Below are 18,355 nucleotides of genomic sequence, written 5' to 3' on the forward strand. Positions count from 1 at the left end.
TCTTTACTTACAAATAATGATTTAAGGCTGCAAAAAATACTAACTACCTACAGCTTCGCCAAACCATCGGAAATCAATCTAAACATTCACAAGAAAATATGTAGATAATATTGACACGTCGCGCCAGTGCCGAGCAAACATTAGTTAATGTACAAGTTGGTAGACGACCAAATGTAGCATGTGGGTCTGTAACTTGACACCCGAGCTGTAGCCGCGCGCACCGCCTCGCTACAACTACAAGTGAGTCGCTCTCCGCTATACGCGCAGCACGTGTGTATAATCTTTCAGTTATTCTCTTGGTATGAATCTCAAGGTTGGCTGAGGGTCCCCAGACACGCCTGGTGACGTTGGGTGTCTCTGTTTACTCTATTATTCCAAGGGGTGCTCCTTACGTGTGGCGCTCATGAGGATGATGTTGACATCCGATTTCTACAAGCGCGCTACTCGGCACAAACCCAGACTTCAGTGTCAGTGCAAATTCAGCGGTTTTCGTTTTTCGAGTGCGTTGTAAGGTGATATACAACACAATGGAAACTTCTACAAGATGGGCGCGGCATCTTCACGAATTATATAATACTATCAATAACTACGCAAATAACAAAAATTAAGGTTTCATTTTCATCACGCGTTCCCATTTCTTTGTAATATTGATCCTTTTGATTCGTAATAACTTAATCACGCGCACGTGCTAAGTTGAATGTGCTAAGAAGAATTGAGATAACTTCAAATTCAAAGATGGGCACAGTCACATCACTCGTATCGAGTACACTGGGCGCCTTATCCTTTAGGCCGCGATGACCTCAAAGTTTAAAAAGCCTTTTAAAAAATAAAGTTAAAAATAATTGTTCCTCAAAATATCATAAGAAAACAAAGCAGCTAAGATACGTATTAGTTGAGCAAGGGCATGTCTGGTGCGGCCGCCGCTCGGAGGCGCCGCCGCGACGCTGCTCACCCTCCGCAAATACCGACGGCGGAAATATGACACGAAACGACAATAATAATCTTATTTGCATACGACTCCCAGCCTTCAAATTCAATACATAAGGTTTATTTTAGTTCAAGGCTCGAATTGGTACGTACGGTTTAAGTTTTAACGTGAGAGCTGTTTGTTTCTTGTAAGATGTAGAGCGCGCAGTATTAGAGCTGGCTTTGATCTCCATTTCGCGATATAAACACATCTGATGTACGAACTTTCGCGACCCTGTGCTTCAAGAAAGCTTTTACATTACTCAGAAGACGTAACAACAACAAACATTGATTGTAGCATAGATATTGTCTGACTAATGGAGAGCGCCTGCAATCAAAAGTTTCAATATACAGTGAAGAGCTTTTCTTTTGCTTCACATAAAAAACAATAAAGCGCATAAAGAAGGATCTACGCCAAAAGAGTAGGAAAACTGACAGCCCCCCCCCCCTCACTGCTGCACTCTTTTGTGTTCCTACCGCGAAACACAAAGCGTACCGAACAGGGTTTCTGGACTTGTGAAAAAGCAGCATTGAAGTATGGTAGGAATTGAACTTCTTCAAGCCCTGGCGGTTATCTACATGACAGGTCTCGATACATCAGCGCTGATCCAACCGTCGTGATTATTCATGACGGTGGTGAAGAAGAAACCACGCATGACAGTTATTTTTAATCGTTTTATTTGATTACGACGAATACCGACGAATACCAATCTCAGACCGCAGGCGCATCCTCCTCCCGCCGTCTTCCTACGTTCCCTCTCACATCCTGAGCGTAGTGAACAGTGATGATGGGTAGACTGGAAAATGCTGGTAGGATGTTATCGACAGAAATATCTGTTGAACCAACTTCTAGGCTGTTTTTAACTGTGTTTATTATTGACAGTCTGAATGTAGCTTTGAGAGCGTATTCAACGTTGATACGATCGTGCAAAGGACATCAATAGGCTCTCTCTCCGCCGTGAACAAATGCTATGATTGTAACTTCTAGAAATATGTGTTTTTTCTTGTACATAGAGAGAGATAGACATAGAGATGAGCATTTAACCGATATAATACACACAGTTTTTCTTACACATAACCTTGTGGTACCGCCGACGACCACCGGACAAGCATCCCGTGGAGTGACGTTATTTATAACTAACAATATATATATATATTTTTTACTAAAGGCCTCACTTTGCCTTCCGCTACTTGCTCCGATTCTTGAGTAGCAGGAATTGTTGTTCGTATTGCATTACGCTGTGTGTACAAGCAAACGTGTATTAGTTTCCATAAGCATTATCAATACACAGCATATCATTAAAACGTGATAGAGAAACATAAGTGGTGGTGAATTATTAAGCATGTCCTTTGTCCGTAGGGCGGCGCGTCCCTCGCGAACAACACCCTCTACGGTTTGTTAACGAAACGACACGCTTGTGCTCAGCATCGGCTGCAGTGCGCACATACACGCGCGTGTACGATGATATCATGTCGCATCGCATCTCATACTCACGTGTGACAACTTTATGAGTTGTGCCCGTAGCCCATCGGTATTGTACCCGGCTGTCTGACTTTATAAAGTAATCGGAATTTCGAAGCTAAGCACGTTCCAACTATGCATTACCATAGTAACGAAGTTCTCGAAATTGTAGCCTTTTTTGTTACATTAAAAGGCAGCGTGATAAGCGATTATAGTTTAGTTGAAAAGCGGATTTTCCACGAAAAATCTTTTCGTGTCTGCTACAAATAGAAGCGATTTCTCATTCGATCCGTGATATAATTCTTACTCTTTCTCGTATCGTTCGACTTCTGCATAATAAATTTGCTATTGTTATTATATTAAAAAATATGGTCTGGCCCAAAGCGCGACTGAACTTTACATTATAAATGTTCGTACTTTGATTGTACAGTAGGCAAAGGGAGTAAATCAATGTAATTTATATTTGGTCACCTGGCGACTATCCTACTGCTCGAGATGGAACCCATTATCACGCGTTATGTAGCAGGGGAGGCCAGACTGCAATTCCGACGTACGTACCCATAACACGCCGCACATATACTAACCTCAAAGATAGAATAGGTAATGCTTAGCAGCGTCGTCGATAACATGCCAATGTCCATGAATATTGTACGAAAATTGAATCCCGTTGAGTTTGGTACGTCATAAAACGTGGAGCTGTGAACACGGCGGCAGGCTGTAGGGGAAATAGCCAATATTCAGCGCCGTGTCACGACTAGGTTCCATTTGGCCGACACTGGGCGCTGTCACAAACTTCAGATACATTGCAGATAACTGGATTTGTTTCAACATATTGACCGCCGTGCGCCGCGCGTGAGGATTCTCTGATAGAATAACTACATTAATATTCTGTTGTCTTTATGTTGCCCCGACAAAATGAGTTCACGCTTTACCTGGACTGAACCAGTAACGGAGACCACGGAAAGCATCGAGTAAAGGCCGCCTCCCACCTCGAGGCATTAGGAAGACATCAGCTTAATCATTGCGAATTGTATAAAAATTTATTAAGTCTTTATTGTATGTTTTAATATTTTAAAATTATGTGTAATTAAAATATTTATTAAATCGTAATTACAACACGCACATATTTGATTTTAAACTATTCATGTATTGTAACTAGTTATTTAAAGTTGGTTTATGTTTATGTATTGCTCGCCCACCTGCCCTAATAAAACTGGAAAGGCCTCCGGGTCACCAGTAATCTCTCAAACATAAAAAAAACTATTGCTAACCGTGACGCTACAGAGTAAATGTAATATTACATCTACGACTCGCAACAACTATTATACACTTGGTTGTTCTGCATTCAGTTCAAGATTGCTTGTAGAGAACCAATCGGATCAATCATATTTCTTAGTTCATTGTTTATGGCTTAATAAAATGTCCGATATCTGTCACAATAGGCCAAAATACATAATACTATAGATGAAATTTTTGAACCCCGAGGATTCAGTTATTTTTAATAACCAAAGAATACTGTCCCGTGTATTGAAGTGTAAGGGCACTTACTACTGTATGGCCCGCTGCCAAACCACTCGCCTGTGCTCGATGCCACGATTATTTCACTTAGTTTTGTTTTTATCGGCAGGTTTAAGTAAAAGTTTTGTTGCAAAAAGTAACAAATAATATAGTTTAAGTATTTCTCTAACACAAAACAACATATCTCTTTGAAAAAAGACCCCTGGCTGTAAATAAGTTTTTCCGGTCACACGACCAGTGATGAACCGATATAAAAAACACATTATTAAGAGAGATTACCTTCAGCACAACAACGATGAAGAATGCGTAACGACGGACGATACAGGAGCGAGGCCTCATTAAGGCAATTCACTTACACAAAGTGCCACAAAACGGCGTGGTGTTCTTTGTAGCGAGCCGCGCAACGAAATATTATGTCATAAAGTGGGGAATTAAACGAAATGGTCCAGCCTCGGGCGAACCCCCGCGCATACAACTCAATGATCATTACGCTGTTTGTTTGAGCCGGACGCGCTTCCGTCACTGTACTGGATCCGCGCACAGAGGCTACTCGGATGACTGCTTCTCTAAGCTTACATATGTGGCGAGCCCACGCGCTGCAGTTCGGCCTGGTCTGGTGCATAATCATGATGATTGATGACGCTCTGGTTCGCTTTAATAAAACACCGAACTTGGCGCTCGAAGACATCGAGCCGCATTCGTTTACGACATCAATAGGTTGTGTGGATTTCAAATCTGTAAATTAAACTCAATTGAAATGAATACATAATCAAACGAACGAATCGCTCTATGTTATTGGGAGTTACTTTAATGATTCTTGTGCAGACAACTTGACGTCACACAACTTATTCGAAACTTAATCCAAATCACATGAATATCGTACGAAGTTGATACGGGATGTTCATTATACGAAGATTACTAAATTACAAAAACAAACAACACGGACACGGAGCATCACAATACAGCTACTCAACCCCGACCACCCACCGGTCGTCTTACACCTCGAAACTTTATTTTCATACAATTGCAATTTGTTTACAGTACCCTCAGCCAGGATCCTAGGTGGACCAGACCTGCACGTGGACATCGGCTCCACAATCAACCTCACCTGCCTCATCCAGTTCAGCCCGGAGCCCCCTGCCTACATATTCTGGTACCATGAGGACGAGGTGAGCGGAAACAAAGTAATTATACAACACATCTTACTACCTTATTAGTATAGTTTTTATGTTTAAATTAGCATGCAACTGTTTAGCTGTTAAGTACTTGTGATGATGAGATGTGCTATGTCACGTGCTGTAATCATGGTCCGGTCGTGAAGTGGCAGGGTCTAACGCGCGCTCTCCGGTAACATAAAACCTAAGCTTGGTAAAGTGGATGAGATAGTCATAGATAGATAATTACATTTAGCCATCTCGTACCACACTAAATAACATATTATTGTTGTGCAGTGAAAAGTATTTTGATAAGGATCAAGGATCGACGCAATTAATAATCTTCAATAACATTAGGATCTAAAAGTGGCAATAAGAGTTACGACTCAGCGCTATCCGATCCTCCAAGGTGTTACAGGAATAAAAGACCTGTAACTTGAACTAGACGCAGTATTCCTTAGGACTGTACCATCAATATAAATTGTTTTTTAGTTCAGTTTGTCAATAGCTTGTATACAGCAGCAGCTCGTACAGCACAAGTAATGAAGAGAGCCCGCACTCAACAAACAAAACATGTCAATCGCACGTATTTGTAGTTTGTATAGTACACATTAGCATACAAGTGAATTTGTATTATTATACATTTATTTATTATTAATTAATTTCATTACTGATTTTTGATACGCCCGCACATATGAGTTATTCCTACAATAAAAATAATCTAACAACACGTCGTAAGATCTATTAATGTCCAAAAATACCGTTAGATCTACATACATTGAGAGTGCGTGAAAGAATTTTTTTTATTGCCTTTATAGGAAGACGAGCTCAGAGCCTGGTGGTGAGTGGTTAGCGTCGCTCATGGTACTCAGCCAAGTCACATGTCGTCGCAATCGTAACAGCTGTACACTCGAAAAAGATTACTCTCTTCTATTTTAGTCGCATCAAAACGAATATACCGAAGGTCAAGTAAGGTGAAAAGTATAGTAACATGACAGTTGTGGCCAGCCATTCTCTACGAGCAAATTTTATTTCTTCTCCTACTTCTTGCTCTAATCCCACATTATGTAGGATTCACGCAGCATCTTCTTATCGTGCTGAGTATTACGAGGAACAATTCGATTCAACCATGATCCATTTATTTGTCGGCAGAATCCAGCAATTTTTCTCACTGAATACAAAAGTAGCGTAGGTGAGTGAGCGACTATACGATGTGGTGTAATAAACCAATAATTGTTATCTTATATAGTGTAATCTGTGTTATTATTGTAAATTTTACATTTTTAGAGGGTCTGTATGATCCACAAGACTCGGTTGAATTTTTAATTGAGGTTTACAACAGATTTTACAAAGTCAACTTTTAAACCTGAGCATCACATTTATTTGCTTTAACTTGTAAAAATTGCAGAAAGTATCCAAAAAGAATTTAAGATATAAACTAAAACGATCCCAATACTACATTTAATGAGTCCGTCTTTAACTTAAAACCAAGAATTTCTTGTTTGACCTTAATCGCTACTACCAACAATACTAACACCAATTAAACAACGAAAACAAGCAGGGCCGGGAGAGGAAGCGTTTAGAATCAAATAACGAAATCGAATTGATTTTTATTGGCCATTAGAGTCGTTCCCACCAGCAGCCGCCAGGGAGCTCGCCTTAGATTTACTGTAGGCTACTGACAACGCTCGCGATAACGCAACGCATCCTTACTTACTTACTGTGAACGGTACAAAAGACTTACAGAATATTTATTGTATTAGGTACGTATACGCATCAACGATTAGTTTCAATCTAATAGAACATGAAAATCCTCACTTTGATGCGTGAATTGATCTCATTGCCTTCAATGTCTCATGTGTGTCGGTGGAGGGTCAGGAATTTATGATGTTAAGAGGAGGCATCGGCCAGTCCCAGGTAGCAGCACTGGAAGGAGATGATGGAGTATTACGTATATACATATCTGCACCAAAGCAGTCATGAACTTTGGCTTAGAGGATAAGACAAGATAGAGTAAAGGTAATGGAGACTTCGATCCTGAGTAGGTGGACTCCAGGAACTCCTTGATGCAAGGTGCAACGTGAGCTCTCCCATTTATCTATAGCTAAAAACATAGTTGCTTTCCTACAGAAAATGATTTTCTTTTTGTGGCTATTAATAAATTAACAACGAAATATGGATAACTGTTGACCTATCGTATCGACGTAATTATTCGATGAAGACTTTAGAATAACTGTGATAATAGTACGTACATAATTAAAATAATTGAATCACAAAACAAAGCACAACTTGATGATCCATTCAAATATAATATGAATGAGCGAGTGCGTCGCGCGTCACCTGTGCCGCCATTCTCCTTCCCGTAACAACATCACCCTCTGAATACTAATGTACTAGTTACAAACTATTACGGAGGGCTGCACGACCCTTAACTACTTTATTGGAATGTAACCTGTACATTCTACGAGGGTCATATTGTACGATATGAGACTCTATGTGGAAAATTAAATGGCGTTACGAACAGTACATACACTCGTACATACATACACACGTACACACATACATTCATGCATATGTAACATAACCGTCGCGTTTATCAGTTGAGTTGGACAATCGAAAAGTAAGTGAGATGAAGATATGAGAACAAATTCGAGGCAATTACACGACACTCGAATACAATAAGAGGGAGGGCGGGACACGGCGCGCTGGTCGGTCGTTACTCGCGACTGAAATACTGCAAATGAGTTGCAGAGGCGCTTCGAAAAACGAATACTCACTTAGTCTGGCTCCCTCCAGCTGACTTATTCAAATGTCTGTAAGTGTTCTCAGTACTCTGTCGGCTGTTTTATATCGAAACATAGTAAGTGCTTTGAACTAAGTTTTAGCAGGAGAGCACGGAAACATAAAAATAAACAGCGATTGTAAAGATTTTACGAATCTTACAATTATTATTATAAAATACTTTTAAACAGATCGGATAGGAAAGCAGAACTGATTCTCCGCCAAGATACACTCGTTTTAGAATAAAAATCACATTCCTTAAAGGTCTGCGATATCAAAATGGATGTGTCTCAATCGAATAATCATTTAAATTCATGGTCCGTCTTGTAACATCATTATTTTGTATGTACCTCTGTGCGAGGACATTTCCCTAAAAACACTCAAACGGAGGTAAATACATTGAAAGAATGTAATTATTTTAAAATTGTCTGCATGTATTCCATTATGCAGACCATGATATTATTGTGAGGAGTATGTTCACATGTGTGTATGTGCACATATAGTATACGTATAATGATTGAAAGATATAATTATGTATGTTACTATGTTTGGCTATGGGACAGCCGCAGTGCCTGCACTATGCAGAGATTTACAATTTAAGTCTCCTTCAGTTGAAGACTCTGAAAGAAAACTTAGAAACTGTCACTAAGCGAAAACAAGTAAAGTTATTAACACATAAATATATATGTACACATTGAAATGATGATACAGATAAAATCGAAGTATCCCATTGCCCACCCGGGTAGGTATCCTTGTTCTATTTCGCCGCGTGCAGTCGTGCGTCCAATTAGCTATTCCATTCTGAGATAGCCGTCGTACAATACAAGTGAACGTCGATATCAGGTCTCAGGGTGAGTGGCGGCACATATTGTGGAGCATGTAAGCTCTTCATTCAACTGTGCGACTATCATGGGAGAACCACAATAATGACCGTGCTCTTTTAATGAAGCACATGGCCACGGTCGGGACGACTGTTTTTCTAAACATCCCCTTAACTTACCGTTTAGATCATGCGTAACTAGTTGACGACGACAAAAAAGATATGATGGGACCAAGGCTTGTGAGGAATACTGAAGAAGTCAAGTCCTGAACAACTTCGGAAATCCTTCTCCCATTAACCTTCAATTGTTATGACCATTTGTCCACTTTGCCGTTATATCCTAAGCACCTGCTATGAAGAGATAGAGCCTTGACTCTGCCTATGTATTGTCCACTAGAAGTATCAGTTCTTTTGATCAGGAAGAGAACACCTGACTTCTGCCTATGCACTAGCGAGCGGGAGGCACGCGTTACAATCTCTTGTATCTCTTTTCTCTTTCAATATTAGCTAATGGGTGTATTCAGTTCATTTTACCATATTTTCCACTATTATAGTAGTAGTTCTTGTTAAGTAAAAATCTTTTGAAATCCTGAGGCGTGTCGATTGAATACGTCCATAGCACAATTCGGCAGTATTCAACTTCAGCGAATTACCGTATATAGTTAAGCATATAATTTTAGTTTGAAATGACCTTGATGCATGACCTTGTGAATGTTTCGTGAAGCAGGTGATCTCGTACGACTCCTCCCGGGGCGGCGTCTCCGTGGTGACCGAGAAGGGCGCCGCCACCACCTCGTACCTGCTGGTGCAGGACGCGACGCCCGCAGACTCCGGCCGCTACTCCTGCTCGCCTTCCAACGCCGAGGTCGCTTCCGTCCGCGTCCACGTGCTCAATGGTCAGTCACAACCACTACCATTCATTATTAGGACTTCATTGCATACATTATTTAGTTCTATTCTAAGAATCATTAAAACATAGCAGAATAGGAACGGTTGAGATTAACGAATGGTCGTGTTGATGACGTGTGCAGGCGAGCGTCCGGCGGCCATGCAGACGGGCTCGGCCGGGCTGTCTAACAGCTGGAGGTGTATCGTGGCGCTACTGGCGGTGGCCGTACTCCGCGCCAAGCTACTGCACGCCCTGCTCGACAGCTGATCGTGCCCTCACGCGACCTCCGAGAGACAGCTCTAGTACGACAACGCGTTCCCCGGGGACCAACTTTACTCTAGTGTACACCGGGACACGACCTGGAGATCACTCTACAACGAGAACTCCCGGAAGACACACGTACATCAACTGACGAGTGAGGCTCGTTGAAGCTTTGTACCCAAGTGAAGAGTTAGGTCGACCCTTCGGGGATCTTATTGTGTTTGTGTGAGTAAAAAGACAATAAATAACTCTTGTTATATGAACGTTTTCGTCTCGTCTCAGCCGGAAACTTAGTTTCGGGTCCTAAGTTACTTAGACATAAGGTTTTTACTAAACGAAGTGAATAGCGTCGAGATGCTGTGATTGAATCTCATGTTGAACACATTACTCTTGAAGGGACGCTTCACATAGCACTTAGCGTAGCGTGTCGCTGTATTAAAACGACACCTTTGTGTGTGTGACTAAACATTCGAATCATTCTTACAACACATCCAATAAACCAATAAATAAGCCTAGACTCATTTTAGTGTCTTCAAAAACTGACAAGTTGGTTGAAACCGACCTTACTTAATAGCAAATATAAGTAAATTGTTAACGTTAATTGTCTTATTTACCAATTAACCAATAGGCCAACATTTATCAAGATTTCACTGTTTGAAGAACACGCATACGTTACGCAAAATGTGCAGTGCCGGCCCAGTCTGGTCGTGCTAGCTCAGCAGTCAGCGTGTTCTGATCCTTCGACTACTGACTACTGTACTGTAGTCACGACCAGGGCACTGGGTCCGATATGGGGGGAATTCAAACTATTGATTTATTTGTAAGGGGCAGAAAAAACTATAAAAAATTATTTAAGCGAAATTTCATAAAATTTAAAGAAAAAAATTATATAATAATGTGATTAAAATAATATAATTATATCGTATATGATACCTGCGGAGCGTTCGTTGCTGTTATAATTAATGACTTGTAAATAAATAGTCGTTTTAAATATTGTAAAGTTTGTTAATGTATAGGTAAGTTATAGTATTCATATTTAATTTATCATTCCTGTAATTTATAATCTATATAGTATAAAACTAATTTCAAAGTTCTGTATTTGATATAAATTGAAATTGAACAAATCAGAGTAATTCAATAATTTAAACAACACAGTTTCGTTTGGATTTAAACTTTAGTAGGATGTTCAGAGTGACTACTATTCCTCAATAAGATGAGCGTCATTTGTATCCTGATGACATATTTATGAAATGCGTCAGAAAATGTATTTTTTACTTGTACTAAATAAAAGAAATTCACTAAATGCAGACAAGCAGACGAAAGTGCCCATGACACTTATTTGACACATAACGTTTGCTGCAAAATGACATACAAGTCAAAAATACATGTGTCAGGGAATCTGACAGCTTAATCTTACAAAAATGTGAGAGCTTAAATGATCATCTCACTATAATATTTACTTTGATTTAACGCTTGGGACCCGCACAATATTATAGCTTGTCTTATTTAACTTTGAATAATTTATATAGGAAAGGAAAATGTTAATATTATTATATTAGAATATTTTCGTTTAATTTTTATCGTAAAGAATGCTTTCATCCAACCATATTATTATCATATGTGTTGAATGTACATACGAGGCATTACATTAATAATGGCATTTGGTTTGTAAGACATCTACCAACTTGATGGCATTTTAATAATACGAAGTAAGTACGTTCTTGACCCTTACTGGTTTTGTCTTTCAATGTTCTGAGTGTACGTGTATTCGAAGTTTCGGCAACTCTGCGCAGCCTCTAATAGTATCAGATTCTTATTGTTTTGAACGGTTCAGATTAATTTACTACTTTCTAATTATTATTTCATGAGAAAAGCTCCGGCTTTATCTCTTGATCCTTCGTAGAGCTCATTAAAGTTTTAGCTCTAATACATAGTACGCTATGCGCCCCTAATGCCCCTATGCTTCAAAAAAATCAGTAACAACATCCACACACATCCATTCTCCTTATTTCTACCACGAAGCAATTATACTGGTGCGATCTGCTATTGAGTTCGAACCTGATTTCACGCTAACGCGAGTAGCTATGTTCGCATCACTCCTTCGACATCCGGTGGTTCACTATGTGTTCGCCTGCGCTACTACAAAAAAAAAACAAACGACTACGGTGACGCACCAGGTTCTGTACCCAGTGAACCATGAAGTACTGCTCAATTCCATCATGGTCGGCTTACCATCGACCGCCGCGGGACAGAGGCCTCCTGCGAGATTCGCCGGAATGACCAGTCCTGTAAACTAGACCGCAACAGACGGTGGCCAGGGCACTGGGGCCAAGAAATTATTGAGCGACCACGCTCAGGAGGTGTAGTGGGGGCAGGACCCGCGCAAGGAGGACCAACCACCTTTTTAATTTAACGCTTTTTTGTTTTTCAAACGTTCCCGTAAGATTTTGGAACCGATTGCAGAATTAATTAAATATTTTTTAGACAGTTCAGTAATAACTTTTGGGTAATCTAACATTGAATTTATTTTTGACTTAGGCACAGCCAAACAATGTATCAATGTTGTGGCATTATACGCTGGTGAGCTTCGCATGTGTGCTCGTCTATGATCGCAGGATTGTTATGTAAGTAAATTAGGTATCATTGGAAGCGTCAGAACGCAGACCGCAGTTAATTTCATTCAAAGTTCTTTTTTCAATTGTTTTTGTAGATTGGGTTTATTGATTTAACTTTTCATAAATCACAGATAGATAGATAGATAGATCATACTCTCAGCTCCTTATGAAAAAAAAAAAAAAAAGTATTGTTATCAGAAGGTTAAAATGTAACGGAATAGAAGGAGCTACGTCCGCACAATATAATGAAATACAATTGTACGAAGTTACGGGTCAACAAACTTTGATCGCCTTGGAGTTATATAGATATAGTAAGAAAAGATTTTCCTTCGTAATTTTTCGTTTAAAGTTCGTATTTATCGTGCTCTCAGCTTCAGTACCATGATATTATTCATTTTGACATTTGACACTACACAATAAAGTTAGATTTAATACGATCCTTCATTGACAGTTCGGGTGTATTCCGATAAAGATCAGAGTTTTCCCGAAGGAAAATAATTTCTCACTACATCTATACATTTGTTACGTTAAAGTTTCAATAATTCTGTTGATTCGACTCGTTAGTTCCCCTCGCGTTACAATTAATGTTAATGATGACTTCAATGTATCGGTACACGAGCGTGGACATCAATACACCGACTTCGTTTACTTCAACTGATTGGTTAATTCTGATAGAAAATTAATTAGATATTAAGCTAGACATAAGAACGTTAGAATGACAGCACCGCGTTGCATGTTGTCAAAATGAAAAATAACTTCGTAATGCGAATACTCTGAGTATTCAACATTACGATTACGATAATGTCACGTGCTGTGACTTTATCGATAAATCAAATTATCGTAATAATGTTAAATGTCTTGTGTACGGAAACCTATTATCATATACATGTAATCATGTAATATAATGGGACTAGGATTTGCTCGTGATCCAAGGTCATCATATTATGTACTTCCATTACAGTTAAATTGTGTTGCATTTATATATGTACATATGTAAACACAACATGTAAACGTCAAACAACAATTAAAAGAACAACAACTCGCAAACAATTTGTCGCTTTGATCACTCGACCTACGTACTTGCTAGTAAATTGTAAATAATAAATTCAAAACCACGTTTTGTATAGAATAATGATTGTAAATACAAATTATGAAATAATGTTTTTCAATATTGTAGTAGAGTATCGACGAAATGAAACTATATGATGCAAAGTCTATGACGAGATGTATGTGAAATATGAAATGTGTATACATGAAGTGGATATGTTTGTTTTCAAATAAAATATTTAATATTAAATGTTCTTTATTATTTCTTCTGAGTGGCATTCCGGACCAGGCCTGCATTTTTTTAAGGGCCTCAACAACGATGGACGGCAAAACATGACAGCGTCAACTCACCGTTGTTCGTTCTCTAGAACAACAGAACAAAAAACATTTATATGCAGTCTGCAATTACAATTTACAACTAAAATACAAGAGTATTATAAAAAACTTAACAAACGTACACGTTTATTATTAATGTCGGTCTAGATTACTAAATTAAATAACAACTTGTACATTTTCGGATCGTATATCAATTTACGTTAATCTACGGTGGTAGGGCGTCTTGTGAGTCCGCGCGGGTAGGTACCACCACCCTGCCTATTTCTGCCGTGAAGCAGTAATGCGTTTCGGTTTAAAGGGATTATCCCTTGTACTGAAACATACTGAGACTATAGACTGAGACATAAACTAACCTAACTAAACTAAAAACTGACAAATGACAGCTTTATTGGCAGTAGGGCGTATTAAGTGGTCGAACCCGCGGGTTTCACTACCTCTCTCATTCGTAACGTGGCAGAACCATCGTGTCGCAATAGAATTAAGCCTTTTTTATTTCTTTCCTCTCTGCTTTGAATTGTCCTACCTTTCAAACCCAAGCGGATACTAGCTTTGCGACATGAACAGGCAAGACAGTTGGCATGATAGTCGAGTGTGAGCAACATGCTGTCCCGGTATCTACGCAGCACAGGGACTAGAGGTGCGTCGCTGTGGCCGCTGCTACTGTACGTATGTACTGTAAGCCGTACGATAGACAATTATCATTAAGATCCTGTCATTTTATTATAACTTAATTATAATTTTAGATGCTTCGGAATTTTACAAGTTTCGTGGACATGAATGACTGAAACAGGATAAAAAACATATAGTTAGATTAGTGGAACTCACGGCCCACCTGATGTTAAGTGGTTACCAGAGCTCATAGACATCTATAACGTAAATGCGCCACCCACCTGGATACAAGAGTTCTAAGTCTCACTTTTAACAGTACAACGGCTGCCCCACCCTTCAAATCGAAACGCATTACTGCTTCACGGCAGAAATAGGCAGAGTGGTGGTACCTACCCGTGCAGATTCACAAGACGTCCTACCACCACTAAATATATTATTGAAATAATGAATCACATAGATTTAAACAGTCATAATCCCGTCAACGTTCAGTAAGCGAGGAACAGAATCATTTGTAGAAGGATAGCTTTAAATGAAGGTTATTCTGACTGTCACCAACCGCTAAGCTTTCACCGAACCCGCGGAAATTTATCAATAAATCACACAACTTTGGTTTTGGGTGCGGTCACGTCACGAGCGACAGCGGACGCGGCTGGTTTAGTTACCTGAAAATATAGTAAAAGTATGTAGTATGTAATTGTTAAGTTTAGTGCAAGACAACACTGATATTCTATCATTCTTTACTTCGTTAACGCGATCTGATCGTTCGTTCCCTAAAATTTCAATTCAAAGGCCTACATCGACAGATCGCGTTAGAGCTCGAGGCGAGCACACAGAAACAACACTGAAGGGATATTTTGCAGTTCTGAACTAGAAGCGAACTACTCAACTACTCAATCCTTTCATTCATCTTACTGATGATGCAAATATCGCATATTGTAAATCAAAGTTTATCGTCTTAAAAGATAAAAGCAGTAATGGGTTCGTGCCTGAAGGGTGGGGTAGCGGTTGTACTGAGACCTAGAAACTGGGAACTAATATCATGATCATGGTATTTACGTACGTTATTGATGTCTGTGGGTACCGGTGACCACTTAACACTAGATAAACCGCGAGCTCGTCCATTTATCTAAACAATAAAAAAAAATTAACTTAAAGTTTTTAACTTAAGTTGGATGATGTGCTTGGGCAGTGCCTTCTTTGTGTTTTTATTTATTTTTAGTTTGTTTAGTATCATGATGCTATCAATCAAATGATTGGGAACAATTGTTACCTTTAGAAGGAAGCGTCAACCACAAAACAAAATAGCAAATGCGAAACATCATACATCGTGCGTCAGTCATATTGCGTAAACTCGAATTCCGACCTCTGAACGAACGAACGAACAACACAGAAACAATGCCGGCACTGAATGGAAGTTTGCAAAAATTATAAATAATTAAATCTGCACATAAACCGGGGTAGAACACATTGTGACACCGACCTCTATACAATTTACTCGTATACATACATCTGTACATATATTATACTATAATTATATATTTATACTTTTCACCTATTCCATGACTATCAGCTATCCGAAGACTCTGAAAACATTCACACAATCACTCCATCAAAAGTTCAGTCCGTTTTAGATAGCATGCTGTTTAACTTTATAACTTTACGATCAGCATGTATTGGCACGGTGGAACCCGCCGCTGTACGCACCACGCCACATCCTTGGTGAGTATTTTCAAAAACCTCAACAATTTCTAACTACAGCCTTTAGTGCCGTTTAATAGCTTTTCCATATAGTTCTAGTAAAAGTTGTAAAAGTTTAGAAAGGGATCCGTCGAACGTGTATAGAGTCGATAGAGTCGTCTGCGTGTAAGTATCAATTTCCGAGGTGATTCGGCGTGATTGCTTTATAACTATCTTTGTTGCACGCAACTCTACGATATCGTGGAGGATATCTGCACGCTCGCTGTCCCCCGTTTAAGCTCAGCCCTCATTTAGTCTCGTTGCGACCTTCGTCATCGTTAAATAAAAAAATACGTGTACTTTTGAATAAGTTAATAATACAATTTTTTTAAATGATAACCATGTAAGAACCACTTACTCACCAATCATTACTACTAGGTACTTATATATCCTTACTCGACCGACACACGTAGCACCGCTGAAACCTGAGACTCTTGATAGCCGGTTTTCCTTAAGACCCCGAGTTCTTCCCTGTTGGTGATGAAGATCTCGTGTCGAGTCCACATTATCGCGGCGGTGACTCCGTGATGGTCCATGCGTGACTGGTACCCATCAGTGGAATACTGTAACATCCCTACGATACTCAACTCTGTTACTGTGCCGGTACAACTTATATTGTTAATGTTCAAGTTCCTAATGAGCGCTGAGAATCCTACTGACAAACTATATTATAGTAGCAATATCGTGTGCACCTAGATACATTTCCTGGAATATTCTGTTAAGGAGTAACATACATAATATTATTATAGGTCGCGATACCCGTCTGCGCTATTAAAGTCATAGTAATTTATCGAGATTTCATCCCAACGTATTCACACAGAGAAACTAGTGATCTAGATCACTTTTATTTTTTATTGTTATTTATGAATTTAAATATGACGGAGGGAACTGTGACGTCAGCGACTGACGGTACGTCGTTTTACAAATGATGACGTCAGCGACTCATTCGATTGAGATAAAATTAAATTAAACGAAATGTAATAAGACAAAAATGAAATAATTTACCAAATAAACTGATGGAAACTTACTTGAAGTCTGGAAAAGCCACGCCCTGCGACTTTATTTCATTTTCCAATACTTGTGTACCTACACAGATGCTAAGCCTGGGCCCTGAAACAACGATACTTTAAGGCAAATATTTTTTGTATGGAAACTAGAGACATCTTTTAGCGAATGCCTTCAAAATTATATGGTAAATACAGAAAACAAAAAAATTTTACAAGTCTTTATTTGTTATAGACAAATTTATTAAATTTTATCGATTTGTGGTTTCTCAAAATTTACAAAATCCTTCATTAAAAATAAAATAAAGCATAGGTAATAATATCTTACTGCCATCTACAGGAGAAATGAGAAACTAATCGAAGACAAGCCACCTAGTGGCTAACGTCCGTAAGCATTTGTTGAGTGCTTGAATTGCTAATCTTTAACTAATTTACGTGTATTATCTATTTGCTAAACAGCTAATAATCCACGATTATTGCACATTTGAACGCGAATAAATGACAAAGTAATAAAATAAAACAATTTTCACGCCTCCTCTCCTCTCGATCTGACGAAGACGTCGCCACAACTCTCACTTGAAAAGTATTTGTAGTGTCGGGCGCTTGGCTGTGTCTGTGGGATTGACGACGTGAGGGACGACGCCGCGACGGGCTCGTCTGTTGTCATTGACTCGACTGGCAGGGGGTCGCACCGTCAATCACGAATCAACTAAACTTTTAATGAAATATATGATTGAAGGTTGGAGTGAGACTTGTTTTTATAGTTCTGTTGTTCGCGGAAGTTAGAACAATAAACATTTACATGACCTCTCTGCACTCGGCCGGTACTGCTGAACTTCTGTCGTTCAAACTATCACAATGTTAGATCGCTTTAAACGAGTGGCCTTCGAGCCGCGACAAACAGCCTCGACATTTAGCCGATATTTGTCGCGCTGATCCATAAATATCTCAAATGATTTGTAAAATATTTCTCCGATTTTTGCTGTTTCCGATAACTTGTGGTAGGACCTCTTGTGAGTCCGCGCGGGTAGGTACCACCACCCTGCTTAATTCTGCCGTAAGGTAGTAATGAACCGTTAAACCGAAACGGGTTTGAAGGGTGGGGCAACCGTGGTATCCACATATACTGAGACCTTAGAACTTATATCTCAAGGTG

At 39.4% G+C, this 18,355-nt stretch overlaps 1 protein-coding gene and 1 long non-coding RNA gene across 11 annotated transcripts in view; one reads left to right on the forward strand and one right to left on the reverse strand.

Annotated features, from left to right (window-relative positions):
- The window catches only part of LOC114241131 (zwei Ig domain protein zig-8), a 333,612-nt gene extending 319,849 nt beyond the window's left edge, over positions 1 to 13,763 (forward strand). For 4 of the 10 annotated variants that reach the window (XM_089727555.1, XM_089727556.1, XM_089727554.1 and 1 more), the window contains 3 exons: positions 4,988 to 5,130; positions 9,426 to 9,597; positions 9,733 to 13,763. In XM_089727555.1, coding sequence (XP_089583681.1) covers positions 4,988 to 5,130; positions 9,426 to 9,597; positions 9,733 to 9,857 — 440 coding nt within the window. In that variant the 3' untranslated portion in view covers positions 9,858 to 13,763. The remainder of the gene's footprint in view (positions 1 to 4,987; positions 5,131 to 9,425; positions 9,598 to 9,732) is intronic. The other 6 variants (XM_089727557.1, XM_089727561.1, XM_089727558.1 and 3 more) reach the window with 3 other exon arrangements.
- A 1,045-nt stretch (positions 13,764 to 14,808) lies between these two features.
- On the reverse strand, positions 14,809 to 17,409 carry LOC114241051 (uncharacterized). The gene is made up of 3 exons (XR_016323087.1): positions 17,224 to 17,409; positions 16,558 to 16,758; positions 14,809 to 15,120 (listed from the first exon to the last, which is right to left on the reverse strand). It is a non-coding gene; the product is annotated as an uncharacterized LOC114241051 (long non-coding RNA).
- Positions 17,410 to 18,355: the final 946 nt, after the last annotated feature.

This window comes from Bombyx mandarina, chromosome 05 (genome assembly GCF_030267445.1).
Source record: "Bombyx mandarina strain Sakado chromosome 05, ASM3026744v2".
NCBI lineage: Eukaryota > Metazoa > Arthropoda > Insecta > Lepidoptera > Bombycidae > Bombyx > Bombyx mandarina.